At 44.9% G+C, this 17,493-nt stretch overlaps 1 protein-coding gene across 3 annotated transcripts in view; it reads right to left on the bottom strand.

The window, feature by feature from the left end:
• stk11ip (serine/threonine kinase 11 interacting protein) overlaps positions 1-17,493 on the bottom strand; it is a 148,182-nt gene that overhangs the window by 78,676 nt on the left and 52,013 nt on the right. For all 3 annotated transcript variants that reach the window (XM_063051405.1, XM_063051406.1, XM_063051404.1), the window contains exons 10-14: positions 14,101-14,190; positions 13,026-13,067; positions 9,644-9,799; positions 7,716-7,797; positions 4,909-5,292 (exon numbers count right to left, since the gene is read on the bottom strand). In XM_063051405.1, the coding sequence (XP_062907475.1) occupies positions 4,909-5,292; positions 7,716-7,797; positions 9,644-9,799; positions 13,026-13,067; positions 14,101-14,190 (754 nt within the window). The remainder of the gene's footprint in view (positions 1-4,908; positions 5,293-7,715; positions 7,798-9,643; positions 9,800-13,025; positions 13,068-14,100; positions 14,191-17,493) is intronic.

Genomic DNA, 17,493 nt, shown 5'->3' with positions numbered 1-17,493 from the left:
TGCCAATTCTTCCTTGAAAAAGGCTTCTAGTTCTGTGAGATTCTTGGGCTGTCTTGCATGCACTGCTCTTTTGAGATCTATCCACAGATTTTCCATTATGTTTAGGTCGGGGGACTGTGAGGACCATGGCAAAACCTTCAGCTTGCGCCTCTTGAGGTAGTCTATTGTGGATTTTGAGGTGTGTTTAGGATCATTATCCTGTTGTAGAAGCCATCCTCTTTTCATCTTCGGCTTTTTTACAGACGGAAAGTGTGATGTTTGCTTCCAGAATTTGCTGGTATCTAATTGAAGTCATTCTTCCCTCTACCAGTGAAATGTTCCCCGTGCCACTGGCTGCAACACAAGCCCAAAGCACGATCGATCCACCCCCGTGCTTAACAGTTGGAGAGATGTTCTTTTCATGAAATTCTGCACCCATTTTTCTCCAAACATACCTTTGCTCATTGCGGTCAAAAAGTTCTATTTTAACTTCATCAGTCCACAGGACTTGTTTCCAAAATGCATCAGGCTTGTTTAGATGTTCCTTTGATCCTTTTGAATAGAACATTTTGGCCGCAATGAGCAAAGGTATGTTTGGAGAAAAAAGGGGTGCAGAATTTCATGAAAAGAACACCTCTCCAACTGTTAAGCATGGGGGTGGATCGATCATGCTTTGGGCTTGTGTTGCAGCCAGTGGCACGGGGTACATTTACTGGTAGAGGGAAGAATGAATTCAATTAAATACCAGCAAATTCTGGAAGCAAACATCACACTTTCCATCTGTAAAAAAGCCAAAGATGAAAAGAGGATGGCTTCTACAGCAGGATAATGATCCTAAACACACCTCAAAATCCACAATGGACTACCTCAGGAGGCGCAAACTGAAGGTTTTGCCATGACCCTCACAGTCCCCCGACCTAAACATCATCGAGAATCTGTGGATAAGACCTCAAAAGAGCAGTGCATGCAAGACGGCCCAAGAATCTCACAGAACTGGAAGCCTTTTGCAAGGAAGAATGGGCAAAAATCCCCCAAACAAGAATTGAAAGACTCTCAGCTGGCTACAGAAAGCGTTTACAAGCTGTGATACTTGCCAAAGGGAATGTCACTGCCACGCAGGGTGCCCAAACTTTTGTTTCAGGCTCTTTTCCTTTTTTGTTATTTTGAAACTGTAAAAGATGGAAATAAAAAAGTTTTCTTGCTTAAAATATTAAAGAAATGTGTCATCTTTAACTGTATGCCTTTTGGAAATCAGTTCATCTTTTACTCACTTAGCTATTCACAGTAACAGAAATTTTGACCGGGGTGCCCAAACTTTTGCATGCTACTGTATATACCTTAGTAACAAATTTTACTTCGATCTTTGATTTGAATGCAACAAGCTTCCAAGTACACCACAGTCACAGCAAAAGGTCCTTTGGCCCATCTTAAACACAAGAGATTCTACAGATGCTAAAAATCCAGAGTCTATGAAGAGCATCTATGGAGTGGATAAACAATTGTTTATTTTCCTCCATATATGCAATCTGACCTGCTGAGGTTCTCTTCTCTCCCCCTTTCCACTTTCTGCAGGGACATATCTTTCCCTCCTCCCCCCCCCTTTTCCACAGGGATAGCTCCCTAAGTGACTCCCTTGTCCACCCATGCCTCCTCACTGATCTCCCTCCTGGTACTTAGGCTTGCAAACAGAACAAGTGCCATACCTGCCCCTACACCTTCTCCCTTACTACCATTCAGGGCCCCAACAGTCCTTCCAGGTGAGGCAACACTTCACCTGAGAATCTGTTGGGGTCATCTACTGCATCCGATGCTCCTGGTGTGGCCTCCTGTAAGCTGGTGAGACTCAGTGTAGATTGGGAGACCACTTCACCAAGCGCTTCTGCTCCATCCCCCAGAAAAAGGAGGATCTCTCAGTAGCCACCCATTTCAACATCAATCCTGCCCTTCTCTACTGCCACAATGAGACCATACTCAGGTTGCAGGAGCAACATCTTGTATTCCATCTGGGTAGCCTCCAACCTGATGGCATGAACACTGATTTCTTGAACTTCTGATAATTGCCCCTCCCCCCTCCTTCACCATTCCCATTCCCGGTTTTCCTCTCTTTCCTATTTTCTTACCTGCCCATCACCTCCCTCTGGTGCTTTCCACGATCTTTCACCCTCTAACACAGGGGTCGGGAACCTTTTTGCCTCTGTGGGCCGGATCGCGTATTAATGAGCAGACAGTGGGCCAGATAAACGCCATAAAAAACTTGAAATATGGGAATTACCCACTTAAATACATCTAGTTATGTTTTGCCTCAAATTAATGAATGACGCATGCTAGAAAATCATTTGTGCTTAAGGTTGCCTACCCTTGCTCTAACAGATTCCCCCTTCTCCAGCCTTTATCTCTTTCACCAATCAACTTCTCAGCTCTTTACTTCACCCCCTCCACCTCTCCCGGTTTCACGAATCACCTAGCAACTTGCACTTCTTCCTCCCCTTCTTACTCTGACCTCATCTTCTTTTTCCCAGTTCCGATGAAGGGTCAGCTATTAACTTCCGCAGATGCTACCCAACCTACTGAGTTCTTCCAGCATTTGGTGTTCCTTTTGCCCATCTGGTCCAAGCTGACTCAGATTTCCATCTAAGTTTGTCTCACATCCCTCAAAGTTTCCTATCCAAGAACCTTTTAATTGTCGTACTGTATCTGCCTCGAATCACTTCAATTGGCACCTCATTCCATATATGCACCACCTTTTGAAAAAGTTACCCCTTTGGTTTCTATTGTATCTCACCCCTCCTGTCTAAACCTGTGCCCTCTAGTGCTTGATTCCCCAATGTGGAACTAATTAATATTTAAAAGACATTTGGACAGCTACATGTATAGGAATGGTTTAGAGCAGGAGAGGAGAACCCTTTTGAGAGCATGTATCTATACTGGTGATCAGCCTCAAAGTCTCTCCCATGTCATGGTAATTTTGAACAGACATCATCATTGATTAATGAATTAGTATCAATCATTATGGATTTTCAGAAAAAAAGTTATGGATCTGTTTTTATTTGTGTATTCATTTATGTACTATTAATAAAAGTGTAGCAGACACAGAATGAAATAAATGAAGAATTTTTGAAGAGGTATTCAACAATTACTAGTCTTGTAAAAAGAAAATATTCATATGATGTAGCTTGACCTTTTCCGAATCCGTTTTTTATTAACCTAGAATATATGGATAGAGAAGCGGAGTTGACGACATTAATGATTGCATTCAATGTAATAACAAGGCCCAGCCTTGTTTTGTTTTGATCAGATTAGTTTTTGGTTTAGTTTAGTTTAAGTTTTTTTCTTAGTTTTTTGTTACTTAGGGGTTTTTTTCCTTGGGAATTTTTTTTTCATTTTTCCTTTTATTATGATTAACTATATCAAGAGTTTGGGAGGTCTATTATATTTGTATTATCTGTAGTTTTACTTGCATATGTCTATTACCAATAATGTAATTCCAATCTCTTTGTATTATTACTGTTACTATGTTTATGAACCTGAAAATTAATAAAAAGATTAAAAAAGAAAATAAAAACTATTTCTAATTGGTATTGATAATGCAACTCTTTACTATCCAAAATACTGATGTGTACACCAGGTCTGCAAGGATTTCAAAACGTATCATCCAACGTCACGGGTTCTTGCAACTGTCTTGTTGGCACCAAGCTGATATAGACATTTCCTGTGAAAACATCTCAACTGCTCGAGTTGTAAAAAATCATTTGCTGCTTGATTTGGCAGTAAAGATGATCATTATGTATCTTTTTATTATGGGTGGGGTCTAGAGAATCAAGGGGCAGCAGTGCACGTCACCTGCCAACAAAATTTTTCCCTGTGCCATTTTGAGCAGGCATGCCGTATGTTCACCACCCCTACTAGGAAGAACCCAAGCTTGACCAATCTATCATTGTAGCACAAGCCCTCTCTTCCAGGCAGCATCCTGGGGAAACTCTTCTGCTCCTTCTCTAAAGCCTCCAAATATTATTCCTGCGGGGGATATGGGTCAAATGCAGATAAGTAGGACTAGCTGAGGTGGGCATCCTGATCTGTGTGGACCAGTTGGGTTGAAAGGCCTGTTTCTGTTCAGTATGACAATAACTGGGGAAATGTTACAGGGCTAGGTTTTACAGGCGTGGATCACGGAATCAGTGAAATGGTCAATCAGTTATTGAACTAGAAAGGATGCAAAGAAAATGTGAATAGATATTACTGGGACTGGAGGGTTTGAGTGATAAGGAGAGACTGACTTTTATTCCCCCGGAGCGTAGGAGGTTGACGAGTGACTTCATGCAAGTTTATAAAATCAGCCTAGATCATCATAGGTAAAGCTGTCCCCATCATTGAGCACATCTACAGAGAGTGCTCTTGCAGGAAAGCACCATCCAGACCATGCTCTCTACCACTGCTCCCCTGGGTCCCACATCACCGGGCTCAGGCACAGTTATTACCACTCACTATTAGGCTACTGAACCAGTGTGGATAAACTCACTTAATTCAACACTGAACTGATTCCCCAGTCCATGGACCCACTTTCAAGGACCCTACGACCCACATCCTCAGTATTATTTATTACTTATTTATCCATTATTATTTGTTTTGCTTTTTGCACTTGCACAATTTGTCTTTTGCACATTGGTTTGTTGCCTGCCTTTATGTGTAGCTGTTCATCGATCTATTGTGTTTCTTTGTACCTGCTGTGAATGCCCACAAGAAAATGATTTTGGTATATAATGACATATATGTATTCTGATAGTAAATTTACTTTAAACTTTGAAATCATGTGTGAGTGTAGATAAGATGGATCATCACAGACTTTTCCCCAAAGATTTGGATCAACAGTGACATTATGAAACAGCAGAACAGAATTAAATAGTTGGGCCTAGGTTCACACATCATCCATACCTCTCACAGGCTCTTCCTCTTTCTTTTCCAATATTGTCATTGATTCATCCACACAAACACCATCCTCAGGGGCAAGGTAGCTGGAGGGGCTGCAGTCCCCTTGGCCGACCGGGTGAGCGGCAGTGAGAGTCACCTCCTCCTCCTCCTCCTGCCCTAGACCGAGGTCAGCCAAATCCTCAGAGATGCCCCCCTGGCTGGCGCTGCCCAGGAAGTCGCCGATGGAGGCGTCAGCCTCGTCCTTGGTGGCGCTGCTGTCGGTGGGCCTGCAGCCCACCTCCTCGCCGGGGCTATTGAGATAGTGCTGGTAACGTAGCCAATCGTCACCGATCTGTCCTCGCAGTTCATCCATTCTCTTAATATCCTCCTGATGTTGCAGGACCATGTCTGCAGAGAGGAAGCTAATTGGTCATACGGAGTAATTGAGCACTGCGGGGCTGCTGGGCCGGAAGAGCCTGTTACCACTATCTCTAAATATTCTTCTAACCCTTTCCTATCTCCATGTACTTATCCAGACATCTTTCGAATGTCGTTACTGTAACTATCTCAACCTCTTTGTGCAGTAACTCATTCCATATACCCGCTAGCCTCTACATGAATAAATTGTCCCTCGGGTTCCAGTGAAAAAGAGACACTTTCATTAATAAAGATCAGTTCAAAATCACTCCTCCACAGAATAGTTTTCACCCTCCCAGAGGCAGGATTATCATAAGACCATCATGTATAGGATACTCCTTTACCTTGCACACCTCTATCAAGTCAGAAAAAGGCATTGTGGCCAAGTTTGCAGATGATACAAAGATAGATAGATAGATGGAAGTGCAGGTAGTGTTAAGGAAGCAGGGCTTAAACAGATTGCGAGAATGGGCTAAGAGATGACAGATGGAATGTGATGTAGGGAAGTGTATGGTTATGCACTATGGCAGAAAGAATAAAGGCATAGATTATTTTCCAGATGGGAAGAACATTCAGAAATCAGAAGTACAAAGGGACTTGAAAGCCCTTGTGCAGGATTCCCTGACAGTTAACTTGCAGGTTGAGTCAATGGTAAGGAAGCAGATGCAACATTAGCATTTATTTTGAGAGGACTAGAAGTTTAAAAACAAGGATGTAATGCTGAAGTTTATAAAGCATTGGTCAGACCACATTTGGAGTATTGTGAGCAGTTTTGGACCCTTATCTAAGAAAGGGTGTGCTGGCATTGGAGAGGGTGCAGAGGAGGTTCCCAAGAAATATCTCAGGAATGAAAGAGTTATCATGCAAGGAGTGTTTGATGGCTCTAGGCCCGTATTTGTTGGAGTTTAGAAGAATGAGGGTGGATCTCATGGAAATCTACTGAATATTGAAATGCCTATCTAGAATGGACATGGAAAGGGTGTTTCCTTGTAGTGGGAGAGTCGAGGACACGGGGGCATGGCCTCAGAATACAAGGACAGAGAGGAGGAATTTCTTTAGCAAGGAGTAGTTAATCTGTGGAGGCCATGCCAGTGGGTATATTTAAAGCAGAGGTTGATAGGCTCTTGATTACTAATGATGTTAAAGGTTATGGAGAGAAGGCAGGAGAAACGGGGTTGAGGGGGATAATAAATCAGCCATGATGGAATGGCAGAGCATACTTGCGCTAAATGGCCTAATTCTGCTCCTATGTTTTATGGTCTTAAATAGCCGTTTAACTTCCCAAAATTTACCACTTCACACTGAGGACCACAACCTATCTGTCAGCAAGAAAACACAGAGTCACTGAGTGAGGGTGAAAATGAAAAATTCAAACTGCAAAACAACGCTATGTCTGTAACACAAGAAACTCTACACGTGCTGGAAATACAGAGCAACGCGCACACACACACAATTCTGGAGGGACTCAGAAGATCAGGCAAAATCTGTGGAGGGGAATGAACAGGCAACATTTCAGGCTGAGACCCTCCAACCAGACTGGAAAGGAAGGTGGCAGAAGCCAGAATAAGGTGGTGAGGGTGTGGGGGCAGTACAAGCTGGCAGATGATAGGTGGATGTAGTAAAGGGCTGAAGAAAGAATCTGATAGGAGTGGACAGGGGACCTTGGGACAGTGGACCAGTGAGCTACTGACTTATATGACACAAGATTCTGCAGATGCTGAAAATCTTGAGCAATGCACACAAAATTCTGGAGGAACTCAGCAGGTCAGGCAACATCTACAAAGGAGGCTCCTTTTTATTCTGGTTTCTGCCTCCTGATAAAGGATCTCAGCCTGAAATGTTGAGGTTAAGAGGCCATCTCGTTATACCAGAGAACTATTTCTAAGGTAGGGACATATTTGGCACAGCTTTGTGGGCCGAAGGGTTGTAGGTTGTAGGTTCTCTATGTATTCTATTCAATAGTCTTATAAACGTTGGGGTAGAAGCTGTCCCTGTGCCTGGTGGTACATGCTTTCTGGTTTTTCTATCTTCTGCATGATGGGAGAGGGGAGAAGAGAAAATGTCTGGGGTGGGTGGGAGTATGTTATCTGCTTTACTGAGGAAGGGAGGTGTAAACAGAGTCCACGGAGGGGCGGCTGGTTTCTGTGATGTGCTGAGCTGAGTTCACAACTCTCTGCAGTTTCCTGATGGTCACATAGAGGGTCCTACCCAAAATGCTGATGGTTGCTTCTTCTCCACAGATGCTACCTGACCTGCTGAGTTCCTCCACCATTTTGGTGTGTTTCCTCACGTATGTCTGTGCACAGGGCCCAGTCTGCAGAGGAAACAGACTGCCTATATTCTATAAAGACTCCTGTCCTCAGACTCACTTCTCAACCTCGCAGAGTAGTACGGATGAAGCAACAGCTACTCACGAGACGGGGCCACCTTTTTCCGAACCTCCTGGTCGCTGTCGCTCGGTTCCGAGATACTGGCAGCTCGCACCTTGACTTTGCTCTGCTTGGTGTTATTAGAGAAAAATGAAATAAATAAATGTTTCATCACACAAGTCCTAGGTATACAAAAAGATTGGAGTATACATAAGGGAAATATAAGCAGGCTTTTTCTGGTCACCTACCAACAGGGAAGATATTAATACAATTGAAAGGATACAGAGAAGATTTACAAGGATGTTGCTGGCACTCGAGGGCCCGAGTTACAGGAAAGGGTATGGAATAAAGGTTAAGACTTTATTCCCTGGAACACAGGACAATGAGGGGAGATTTGATAGAAGTATACAAAAGGCATAAATAGGATAAATGCAAGTAGGGCTTTTCCACTGAAGGTGGGTGAGAATTAGAACTAGAGATCATGGTTTTAGGATGAAAGAGGAAAGGTTTAAGGGGAACATGAGGGTAAACATCTGATTCTGACGATGGTGAGTTTGTGGAATGAGCTGGCAGTGGAAGATGTGAATACAGATACAATTGCAACATGTAACAGAAGTTTGGATAAGTACATGGATGGAAACAGTATGAAGGCCTATGGTTCGAACGCAGATCAGTGGGACAATGCAGATTAAGTTTGGCATGAACTAGATGGGCTGAAGGGCCTGTTTGTTTGCTCTAGCACTGTTGTGACTGTCGAGACATCCCACTTGCAGAGTCAAAACAGGCTATTCATCCCAACTCCTTGTAGTTTTTATACTCCATAAAGACTTGGCCCCACCTTCATCTTCGCCCATCACCATCACCAGTCTCTTTGCCTGATCACCCAGTAGTTCCAGTAGTGGGGGCAACAGTAATGGTTCAGTGGACAGAAACGAGCACACATTTAATCATTAAGATTAGAACTTGTGGGAGTTACTAATACACTAATTGAAACATTTTAAACAGAGGAGATTCTGCAGATGCTGGAAATCCAAAGCAACACACACAAAATGCTGGAGGAGCTCAGCAGGTCAGGCAGGGTCGATGGAAATGAATAAACAGTCATTGCTTTTGGCTAAGACCCTTCATACGACTCGCAATGAGACATCTTTCCTGGATTACAGCAGCTTTTAGGCTGTACAGGTCATGCAAATTCAGGTCTCAGGGTCACAGCGTGAAAACAGGCCCTTCAGCCCAACTTGTCCATGCTGAAGAAGTTGCTTAAGTGGGCAAGTCCCTTCACCTGCTTTTAGACCATCCCCTTCTTTAAAACACCTTTTTTTTGGGCGGCATAGTAGTGAAGTGGTTAGTGTAAACACCATTTACACAAAGCGCCAGCGACCTGGGTTCAATTCTACCACTTGTGTTTGCACGTTCTCCCCGACACTGCATGGATTTCCTCGGGGTGCTCTGGTTTTGTCCCGCATTCCAAAGACATACGGGTTAGTAGACTAATTGGCCACATGGGTGTAACTGGGCAGCGTGGGCTCATAGGGCTGGAGGGGTCTGTTACTGTGTTGTACCTCTAACTAACTTTCCAAACCTTTCCTGTTCATGTAACTGTCCGAATACCTATTAAATGTCATAATGGCATCCATACTGTAGTGGGTAGTGTAACTGTAAGGTCTGGTTTCAATTCCTGCTGCTGTGATCGTGTGGGCTTCCTCCGAGTGCTCCGGTTTCCTCTCATATCCCAAAGATGTACGGGTTAGGGTTAGTAAGCTTCGGACTGTGCTGGTTGTTGAAGCAAACAGCACATTTCATTTTAAATTTCAACGCACATGTGACAAATAAAGCTAACCTTTTTATCTTTTGACATCTTTTTTAACATATCAAAGAGGGCCAGTTCAATGGGACAGGGGCTGCTACACACACGCGCGCGCGCACACACAAACACACCCACCCACCCACCTGTGTCAGGTGGGAATGCTCACCTTTTTTCGTGTGATTGGGGCAGGAACACCATCTGTCAAAGGTTGGCAATCATTGTAATCACTGGGCGTTGAGGATTCCAGAACATTCTTGAGCACGCTTCCCCGAGAAGAGTGACGTCCGGTGTGGCTAATGAGCTTGCTGGTCTTTGGGAGGTACTGAAGTGGGGAAAGAAAGACAGGATAACGTTTAAGGACAACATACACTCATTTTCCCCTCACCCCTTCCCTTCTCCTCACCTCCATCTGGTCCCCTTCTCCTCTCTTTCTCCCATGGTTCAGTCAGTCTGGCATCAGATTCCTCCTTCTTCAGCCTCCTCCACCTATCCACCTCACCTGGTCTCACCTGTCACCTGCCAGCTTGCACTCATTACCAGCCCCCTCCCACCTCCTTATTCTGGCTTCTGCCCCCTTCCTTTCCAGTCCTGACGAAGGGTCTCGGCCTGAAATGTTAACTGTTTATTCCCTTCATAAGTGCTGCCTGACCTGCATTTTAGTCACAGAGCACTACGCCAGAGAAACATGCCATTCAGCCCATCTACTCCTTGCCGAATTGTTATTCTGCTTGGTCCTATCAGCCATTTTGTGAGTGTTGCCCAGCAGACAAAACCTTTGTGGGCAACATAACTACTGTAGGACCCTGAAGATCACCACAGTGCTCTCCCCGGTCACATCAACAAATTCTTTCCCTTCCCCCCGCACCCCACCCTACCTTCCCTTTTGTAATAACTGGCCAAAATAATGGACTGATTGGCCTGATTTTTTTCCCCATGTCCTATGGCCCTCTCCACCCCAAATTCACCCACACATAAACCACTGATCCTAGATTCACGTTCACTAGATATACACTTATTTATCACATGTACATTGAAACAGAGTGAAATGTGTCATTTGCATTAACAACCAACACAACCAAGGGTGCGCTGGGGGCAGCCTGCACGTGTCACCACATATTCTGATGCCAACACGAACAGAAGCAACAGCAAAACGAAACGAGGCAACAACAGCAAAGCAAGTTCCTTTCCAACCCACCCACAACCACACACACAGACAGGCTGCCTCCAGACCTCCAGTCCTTGGCCCTGGGCTCCAGACATCGGGCCTTCACCAGCCCTGCTCTCAGCATCATAGGTCCAATCCTCCCTTCAATAACAAGCAGGACGTTCAGTTCCACAGGTACTGAGTAACCTCCCTCATTACAGCATGAAGATGATAGATACTGGTTTCCGATTGTCACAATGCAGGAGCCGACAGCAATGGCAACAACGGGTATCCGAACAACAACGGATTTATTGAAAATTGGTGCACCACGAGAGAACACCGTTTCAGGACAGCCTCACATACCTTTCCACATATGTGATAACACATTACACATTTCGGGTAGCACAGCAGAGGAGCAGTTAGTCTAACGCTTTACAGTGCTGTCTGTGGGAGTTTGTATATTCTCCCCATGACCCTGTGTATTTCCTCTGGGTGCTCCCGTTTCCTCCCTCATTCCCATGACGTGCGGGTTAGGGTAAGTGAGATGTGGGCATACTATGTAGGTACTAGAAGCACGGTGACACTAGCGGGCTGCCCCCAGCCTGTTCTCAGTCAGTGTTGGCCATTAACGCAAAAACAATGGTCTTCACTGAGGGTGTTAATGTACATGTGACAAATAAAGCTCATCTTTAAACAGAAGACTTAGTTAACTGGGAATTGATTGTTACATTTCTCGAAATATAACATTACACATTTATAGTAAAACGAGGTTCGTGTTACAGAATAAAACACTTAATTATCCTGAAGTTTAACTTAGTTAACAGTAAACCCAAGTTTCAGCCACAACAATAGTGGCATGTTATAACAATTATCAGACAATATAGCTCTGCGTTGTAACAGCTGCTTCCCATCTGTCTACTGCTGAACCTCATCAGCAGTTCCCTGTTACCATTCAGCACAAGACCATAGACATGGGAGCAGAGTTAGGCTATTCAGCCCATTCAGTTCGCTCCTCCATTCCAACATAGTTGTTTTAGTTTCCCTCTCAACCACATTCTCCTGCCTTCTCCCCATAATCTTTGATGCCCTTTCTAATAAAGAAACTATCAGCCTTTGCTTTAAATATACCCAATGACTTGGCCTCCACAGCCATTTGTGGCAATGAATTCCACAGATTCACCATCCTTTGCCTAAAGAAATTCCTCCTCAACTCTGTTCTAAAGGGACATCCTTGTATTCTGAAGCTATGTGCTCTGGTCCTACAAAGCTGTAGATTCTCCCACTACAGGAAACATCCTCTCCACGTCCACTGTTTCTAAGCCTTTCAATATTCGATATGTTTCAATGAGATTCCTTCATAAGTTTAAATTCAGTTTAAGGTCGTCGCTGATGCTGTAAAGTGCAATACTAGTTGCGACACTGCCATGAAGCCCTAACACGCTATAATTTGCTTTAAAGTCCTACTCTTCAGCCTTGTCTGCTTCCAAAGAAAACAAGCCCAGTGTGTCCAATCCCTCACCATAACTGAAGTCCTCCAGTCCAGGTAATATCCCACTGAATCTCCACTGCACTCTCTCCAGCACAACCACTTAGCACAGTAACATATATGACTCTTAACTGCCCCATTAATTGAGAGGCAATTCAAGATGGACATTAACTTCCAGAATCATGTGTATCCTATGAAACTATAGGGACTTGGACAGTTGACGTTTCGTGTTGAGACCCTTCATCTGGTCTGACTGAGAAAGGGTCAGATAAAGGGTCTTGACCCTTGTTAAAATCTTAACAAACATTTAGGTTGCACAATAGAGTAAAGGCAGCACAGTATTGTAGGAGTTAGTGTAACTCCATTATAGAGCCTGTGACCTGCCATTGTCTGTAAGGAATTCGTATGTTCTCCTCATGATCGCTTGGGTTTCCTGGGGGTGTTCCAGTTTCCTCCTACATTCGAGACGTACGGGTTTGGGTGTTTAAGTTGTGGGCACGCTATGTCGGTGCCTGAAGTGTGGTGACACTTGTGGACTACCCAGCACAGTCCTTGCTGCTTGGATTTGATGCAAAACAACACATTTTTAAGGACCCCTGTCACCTAGGACTTGCTATCTTCTTATTACTACCATTAGGGATGGTACAGGAGCCTGAATATACACGCTCAATGTTTTAGGAACAGCTTCTTCCCCTCTGCTATCAGATTTAGGAACAGACAATGAACCAACTCAAAAACACTACTTCACTATTTTTGCACGACTCATTTAAATTAATTTAAATAAATTTAAAACAATTGATATCTATACATCTTATTGTAATTCATTGTATGCATTGCACTGTAGTTCTGTTATGAAACAACTTTCAAGACAGTGATAACAAACAGTGATTCTGAGCCATGTTGGTTGAGGTTACTCACGATAAGTTCTGCCATGGTGACAGGCTCGCCATCCAAAACCAGCTGTAAAAGACAGGTACAAACCATCAGGACAACTGTGCAGGCATTCTAGGTCACCATCACCGCACTCTCTAACACCACTCACTAACAAACTTAGTATTGTTGGCAGTATCCTGACTGATGCATCGTGGTCTGATTTGGCAATTCAAACACACAGCAATTGTAAGCAGCTGCAGAGAATAGTAGTAGTCCGATAACAAGGCTGAGGACGGGGGATATGGAACACACTCAGATAGATGGGGGGGGGGATTTACCATGGTCAGCACAGTCTTGATGGGCTGAAGGGCCTACTCCTGTACTACATTGTTCTATTATTTTATTTTAGAAATATAGACCGGTAACAAACCCTTCAACAAACCACACTCAAAGGTGCTGGAGGAACTCAGCAGGTCAGGCAGTGTCAATTACACCCATGTGACTAATTAATATACTAGCCTGTACATCTTTGGGACGTGGGGGGGAACATGGAGCTCCCATAGGAAACCCACATGGTCACAGGGAGAATGTACAAACTCATTACAGACTGCAGTGGGAATGGAATCCGGGTTGAAATGCTACTGTGATGCTCTAAATGCAAATCCCAACAGCAATACCCCCACCCTGAAAAATAAAATCAGGTAGAACTGAACTGAGAAAACGGACAGTCAACATTTCAGGTCAAGACCCTTCCTGAGCTCATCCAGATGGAGGGTCACAACGCGAAACATTGACTCAATTTCCCACCACAGACGCTGCCTGACCTGCTGAGTTCCTCCAGCACCTTTGAGTGCTTCTCCAGATTTCAAACATCTGTAGTCTCTCATCTCCAAGTACGAAATTAAAACTGGTTTACTAGGGGGACACGAGCTGTCCATAACTCCAGTGGTACAGAGTGTTACAATAATTAAGGCACAATGGATAAATAGATTGGTGTCAAATTGAACAGATTTTCAAAGCCAGCTCTGAGCATCCTTGTGGAACACCTAACCGAATACACCAACAACAGGCTGTGACCCGTATTCCCAGTCTTGGATGACGAGGTTTCTATGGGACTTACACGCATGAAGGCTGCTTTGGGAGAGAGGTGATAGATGGTGGAGGCACGGTGATTTCTCAGGTAATACACGGGGTTCCCTTCGAGGAAGAGCTGCAACCAAAAACATTACTTGTTACACTCCCGAGTGTTTAAAATGCCATAGAGAGAAAGACAGGCTCAGATCTCGACGTCCCTGTGCACAAAGTGATATTCCGAATGAAAAAAAAACAAAGATCCCTCTGGACCCATCACACACTCCGAGGGTCAGAGACAGTGAAGCTCCCTCCACACAGTCCAGTCACACATCCCATCAAACACTCCCGGAGTGAGAGACAGGGTGATCCTCCCTCTGCAGAGTCCCATCACACACTCCGGGGTCAAACACAGAATGAAGCTCCCTCTACACTGTCCCATCACACACTCCCAGGGTCAGACACAGAGTGAAGCTCCCTCTACACCATCCCATCACACACTCCCAGGGTCAGACACAGAGTGAAGCTCCCTCTACACTGTCCCATCACACACTCCCAGGGTCAGACACAGAGTGAAGCTCCCTCTACACAGTCCCATCACACACTCCCAGGGTCAGACACAAAGTGAAGCTCCCTCTACACCATCCCATCACACACTCCCAGGGTCACACACAGAGTGAAGCTCCCTCTACACTGTCCCATCACACACTCCCAGGGTCAGACACAGAGTGAAGCTCCCTCTACACCATCCCATGACACACTCCCAAGGTCAGACACAAAGTGAAGCTCCCTCTACACAGTCCCATCACACACTCCCAGGGTCAGACACAGAGTGAAGTTCCCTCTACACTGTCCCATCACACACTCCCAGGGTCAGACACAGAGTGAAGTTCCCTCTACACCATCCCATCACACACTCCCAGGGTCAGACACAGAGTGAAGCTCCCTCTACACTGTCCCATCACACACTCCCAGGGTCAGACACAGAGTGAAGCTCCCTCTACACTGTCCCATCACACACTCCCAGGGTCAGACACAGAGTGAAGCTCCCTCTACACAGTCCCATCACACACTCCCAGGGTCAGACACAAAGTGAAGCTCCCTCTACACCGTCCCATCACACACTCCCAGGGTCACACACAGAGTGAAGCTCCCTCTACACTGTCCCATCACACACTCCCAGGGTCAGACACAGAGTGAAGCTCCCTCTACACCATCCCATGACACACTCCCAGGGTCAGACACAAAGTGAAGCTCCCCAGGGTCAGACACAGAGTGAAGTTCCCTCTACACTGTCCCATCACACACTCCCAGGGTCAGACACAGTGAAGCTCCCTCTACACAGTCCAGTCACACATCCCATCAAACACTCCCAGAGTGAGAGACAGGGTGATCCTCCCTCTGCAGAGTCCCATCACACACCCTGGGGTGAGACACAGAGTGACTCTCCCTCCACACTGTCCCATCACACACCGTGGGGTGAGACACAGAGTGACTCTCCCTCCACACTGTCCCATCACACACTCCGGGGTCAGACAAAGAGCGAAGCTCCCTCCGCACTGTCCCATCACATTACTCCTGGGGTCAGACACAGAGTGAAGCGCCCTCTACACCAGGGATGGCCAACCTATGGCGCATGTGCCAAAAGTGGCGCATTGCACCCCAGTGATAATAATAAAAAAGTAAGCTTACTCATGCAAAAAGTATTAACCAAAAATCAATTTGTAGAAAAAAAAATCTATAACAGGAATCCAAGTAGCTTAGAGCTAAAATGGGTTTTACTGAGAATAAATCTAAAACTTAGCAATTATTTTTAGCGATTTTATTATTTCGTGCATATCTTTTGACGAATGTTATTTTCTTTCACATTAATCTGTTTTCAATTTTAAAAAAATGTTCAATGAGTCAAACTAGGAAAGAAGGACTTTTGTTCTGCAGTCGTTCCATAACTGTTCAATACATATTTGATACTGGTTTGATCCTGAGGCACCAGGCGTCTGCACCAGCGGTGCATCGCAGGTTTTGCTAGTCAGTTTACAATTGACACTCGTGCACTACGGAATTGTGCTTCCTTTGTCCTTTGTGAACATCTGCAGTTTTGTACTTCGAAAATTAAGCCTTGTTTTTACATTCAGTTACCCATCACAGTGCAAAAGAAAATGAGCAAAAGAAAAGCAGAAAGTGATAGTAAGCATAAATTCAATGAACAGTGGGAAAATGAGTTCTTATTTATAGCGGGTCTGTCGGGAAAACTGTTGTGCATTGTTTGTGAAAACACTTTCTCACATAATAGAAGACATGATCTTAATAGACACATAAAACACATCAGACTGAAATAGAAGGAAAACTGAAGCTAGTGCTTGGGTCTGAGTTCTGGAAAGAATATGTGATTAAGGAAAAGGAAGAAATCAAAAGAAGACAAAATATATTTGTTAAAAGTCTCATTAAGGTAAGTAATGTTTATCTTGTTTTTATATTAAATCAATATATCATGTAAAAATGCTAAATATGTCTATATTAACATATTTTTACAAGAATTGAATGGGGGTACAAGAGTTGTATGGCGCATCTGAACTCGTGTGTGAAAAAACTGATGCATGGAATGTAAAAGGTTGGCTACCCCTGCTCTACACCATACCATCATACACTTCTGGGGTAGACACAGAGTGAAGCTTCCTCCACAGTCAACTATCATACACTCTTAGGGTCAGACACAGAGTGAAGCTCCCTCTCCACCATCCCATCACACACTCCCAGTGTCAGACACAGAGTGAAGCTCCCTCTACACCATCCCATCACACACTCCCAGTGTCAGACACAGAGTGAAGCTCCCTCTACACCATCCCATCACACACTCACAGGGTCAGACACAGAGTGAAGCTCCCTCTCCACCATCCCATCACACACTCCCAGTGTCAGACACAGAGTGAAGCTCCCTCTACACCATCCCATCACACACTCCCAGTGTCAGACACAGAGTGAAGCTCCCTCTACACCATCCCATCACACACTCACAGGATCAGACACAGAGTGAAGCTCCCTCTACACCATCCCATCACACACTCACAGGGTCAGACACAGAGTGAAGCTCCCTCTACACCGTCCCATCACACACTCCCAGGGTCAGACACAGAATGAAGCTCCCTCTACACCGTCCCATCACACACTCCTGGGGTCAGACACAGAGTGAAGCTCCATCTACACCATCCCATCACACACTCCCAGGGTCAGACACAGAGTGAAGCTCCCTCTACACCGTCCCATCACACACTCCCAGGGTCAGACACAGAATGAAGCTCCCTCTACACCATCCCATCACACACTCCCAGTGTCAGACACAGAGTGAAGCTCCCTCTACACCATCCCATCACACACTCACAGGGTCAGACACAGAGTGAAGCTCCATCTACACCATCCCATCACACACTCCCGGGTGAAGCTC

Source organism: Mobula hypostoma, chromosome 6 (genome assembly GCF_963921235.1).
Source record: "Mobula hypostoma chromosome 6, sMobHyp1.1, whole genome shotgun sequence".
Taxonomy (NCBI): Eukaryota; Metazoa; Chordata; class Chondrichthyes; order Myliobatiformes; family Myliobatidae; genus Mobula; species Mobula hypostoma.
This window is presented reverse-complemented; position numbering and strand designations above follow the sequence as displayed.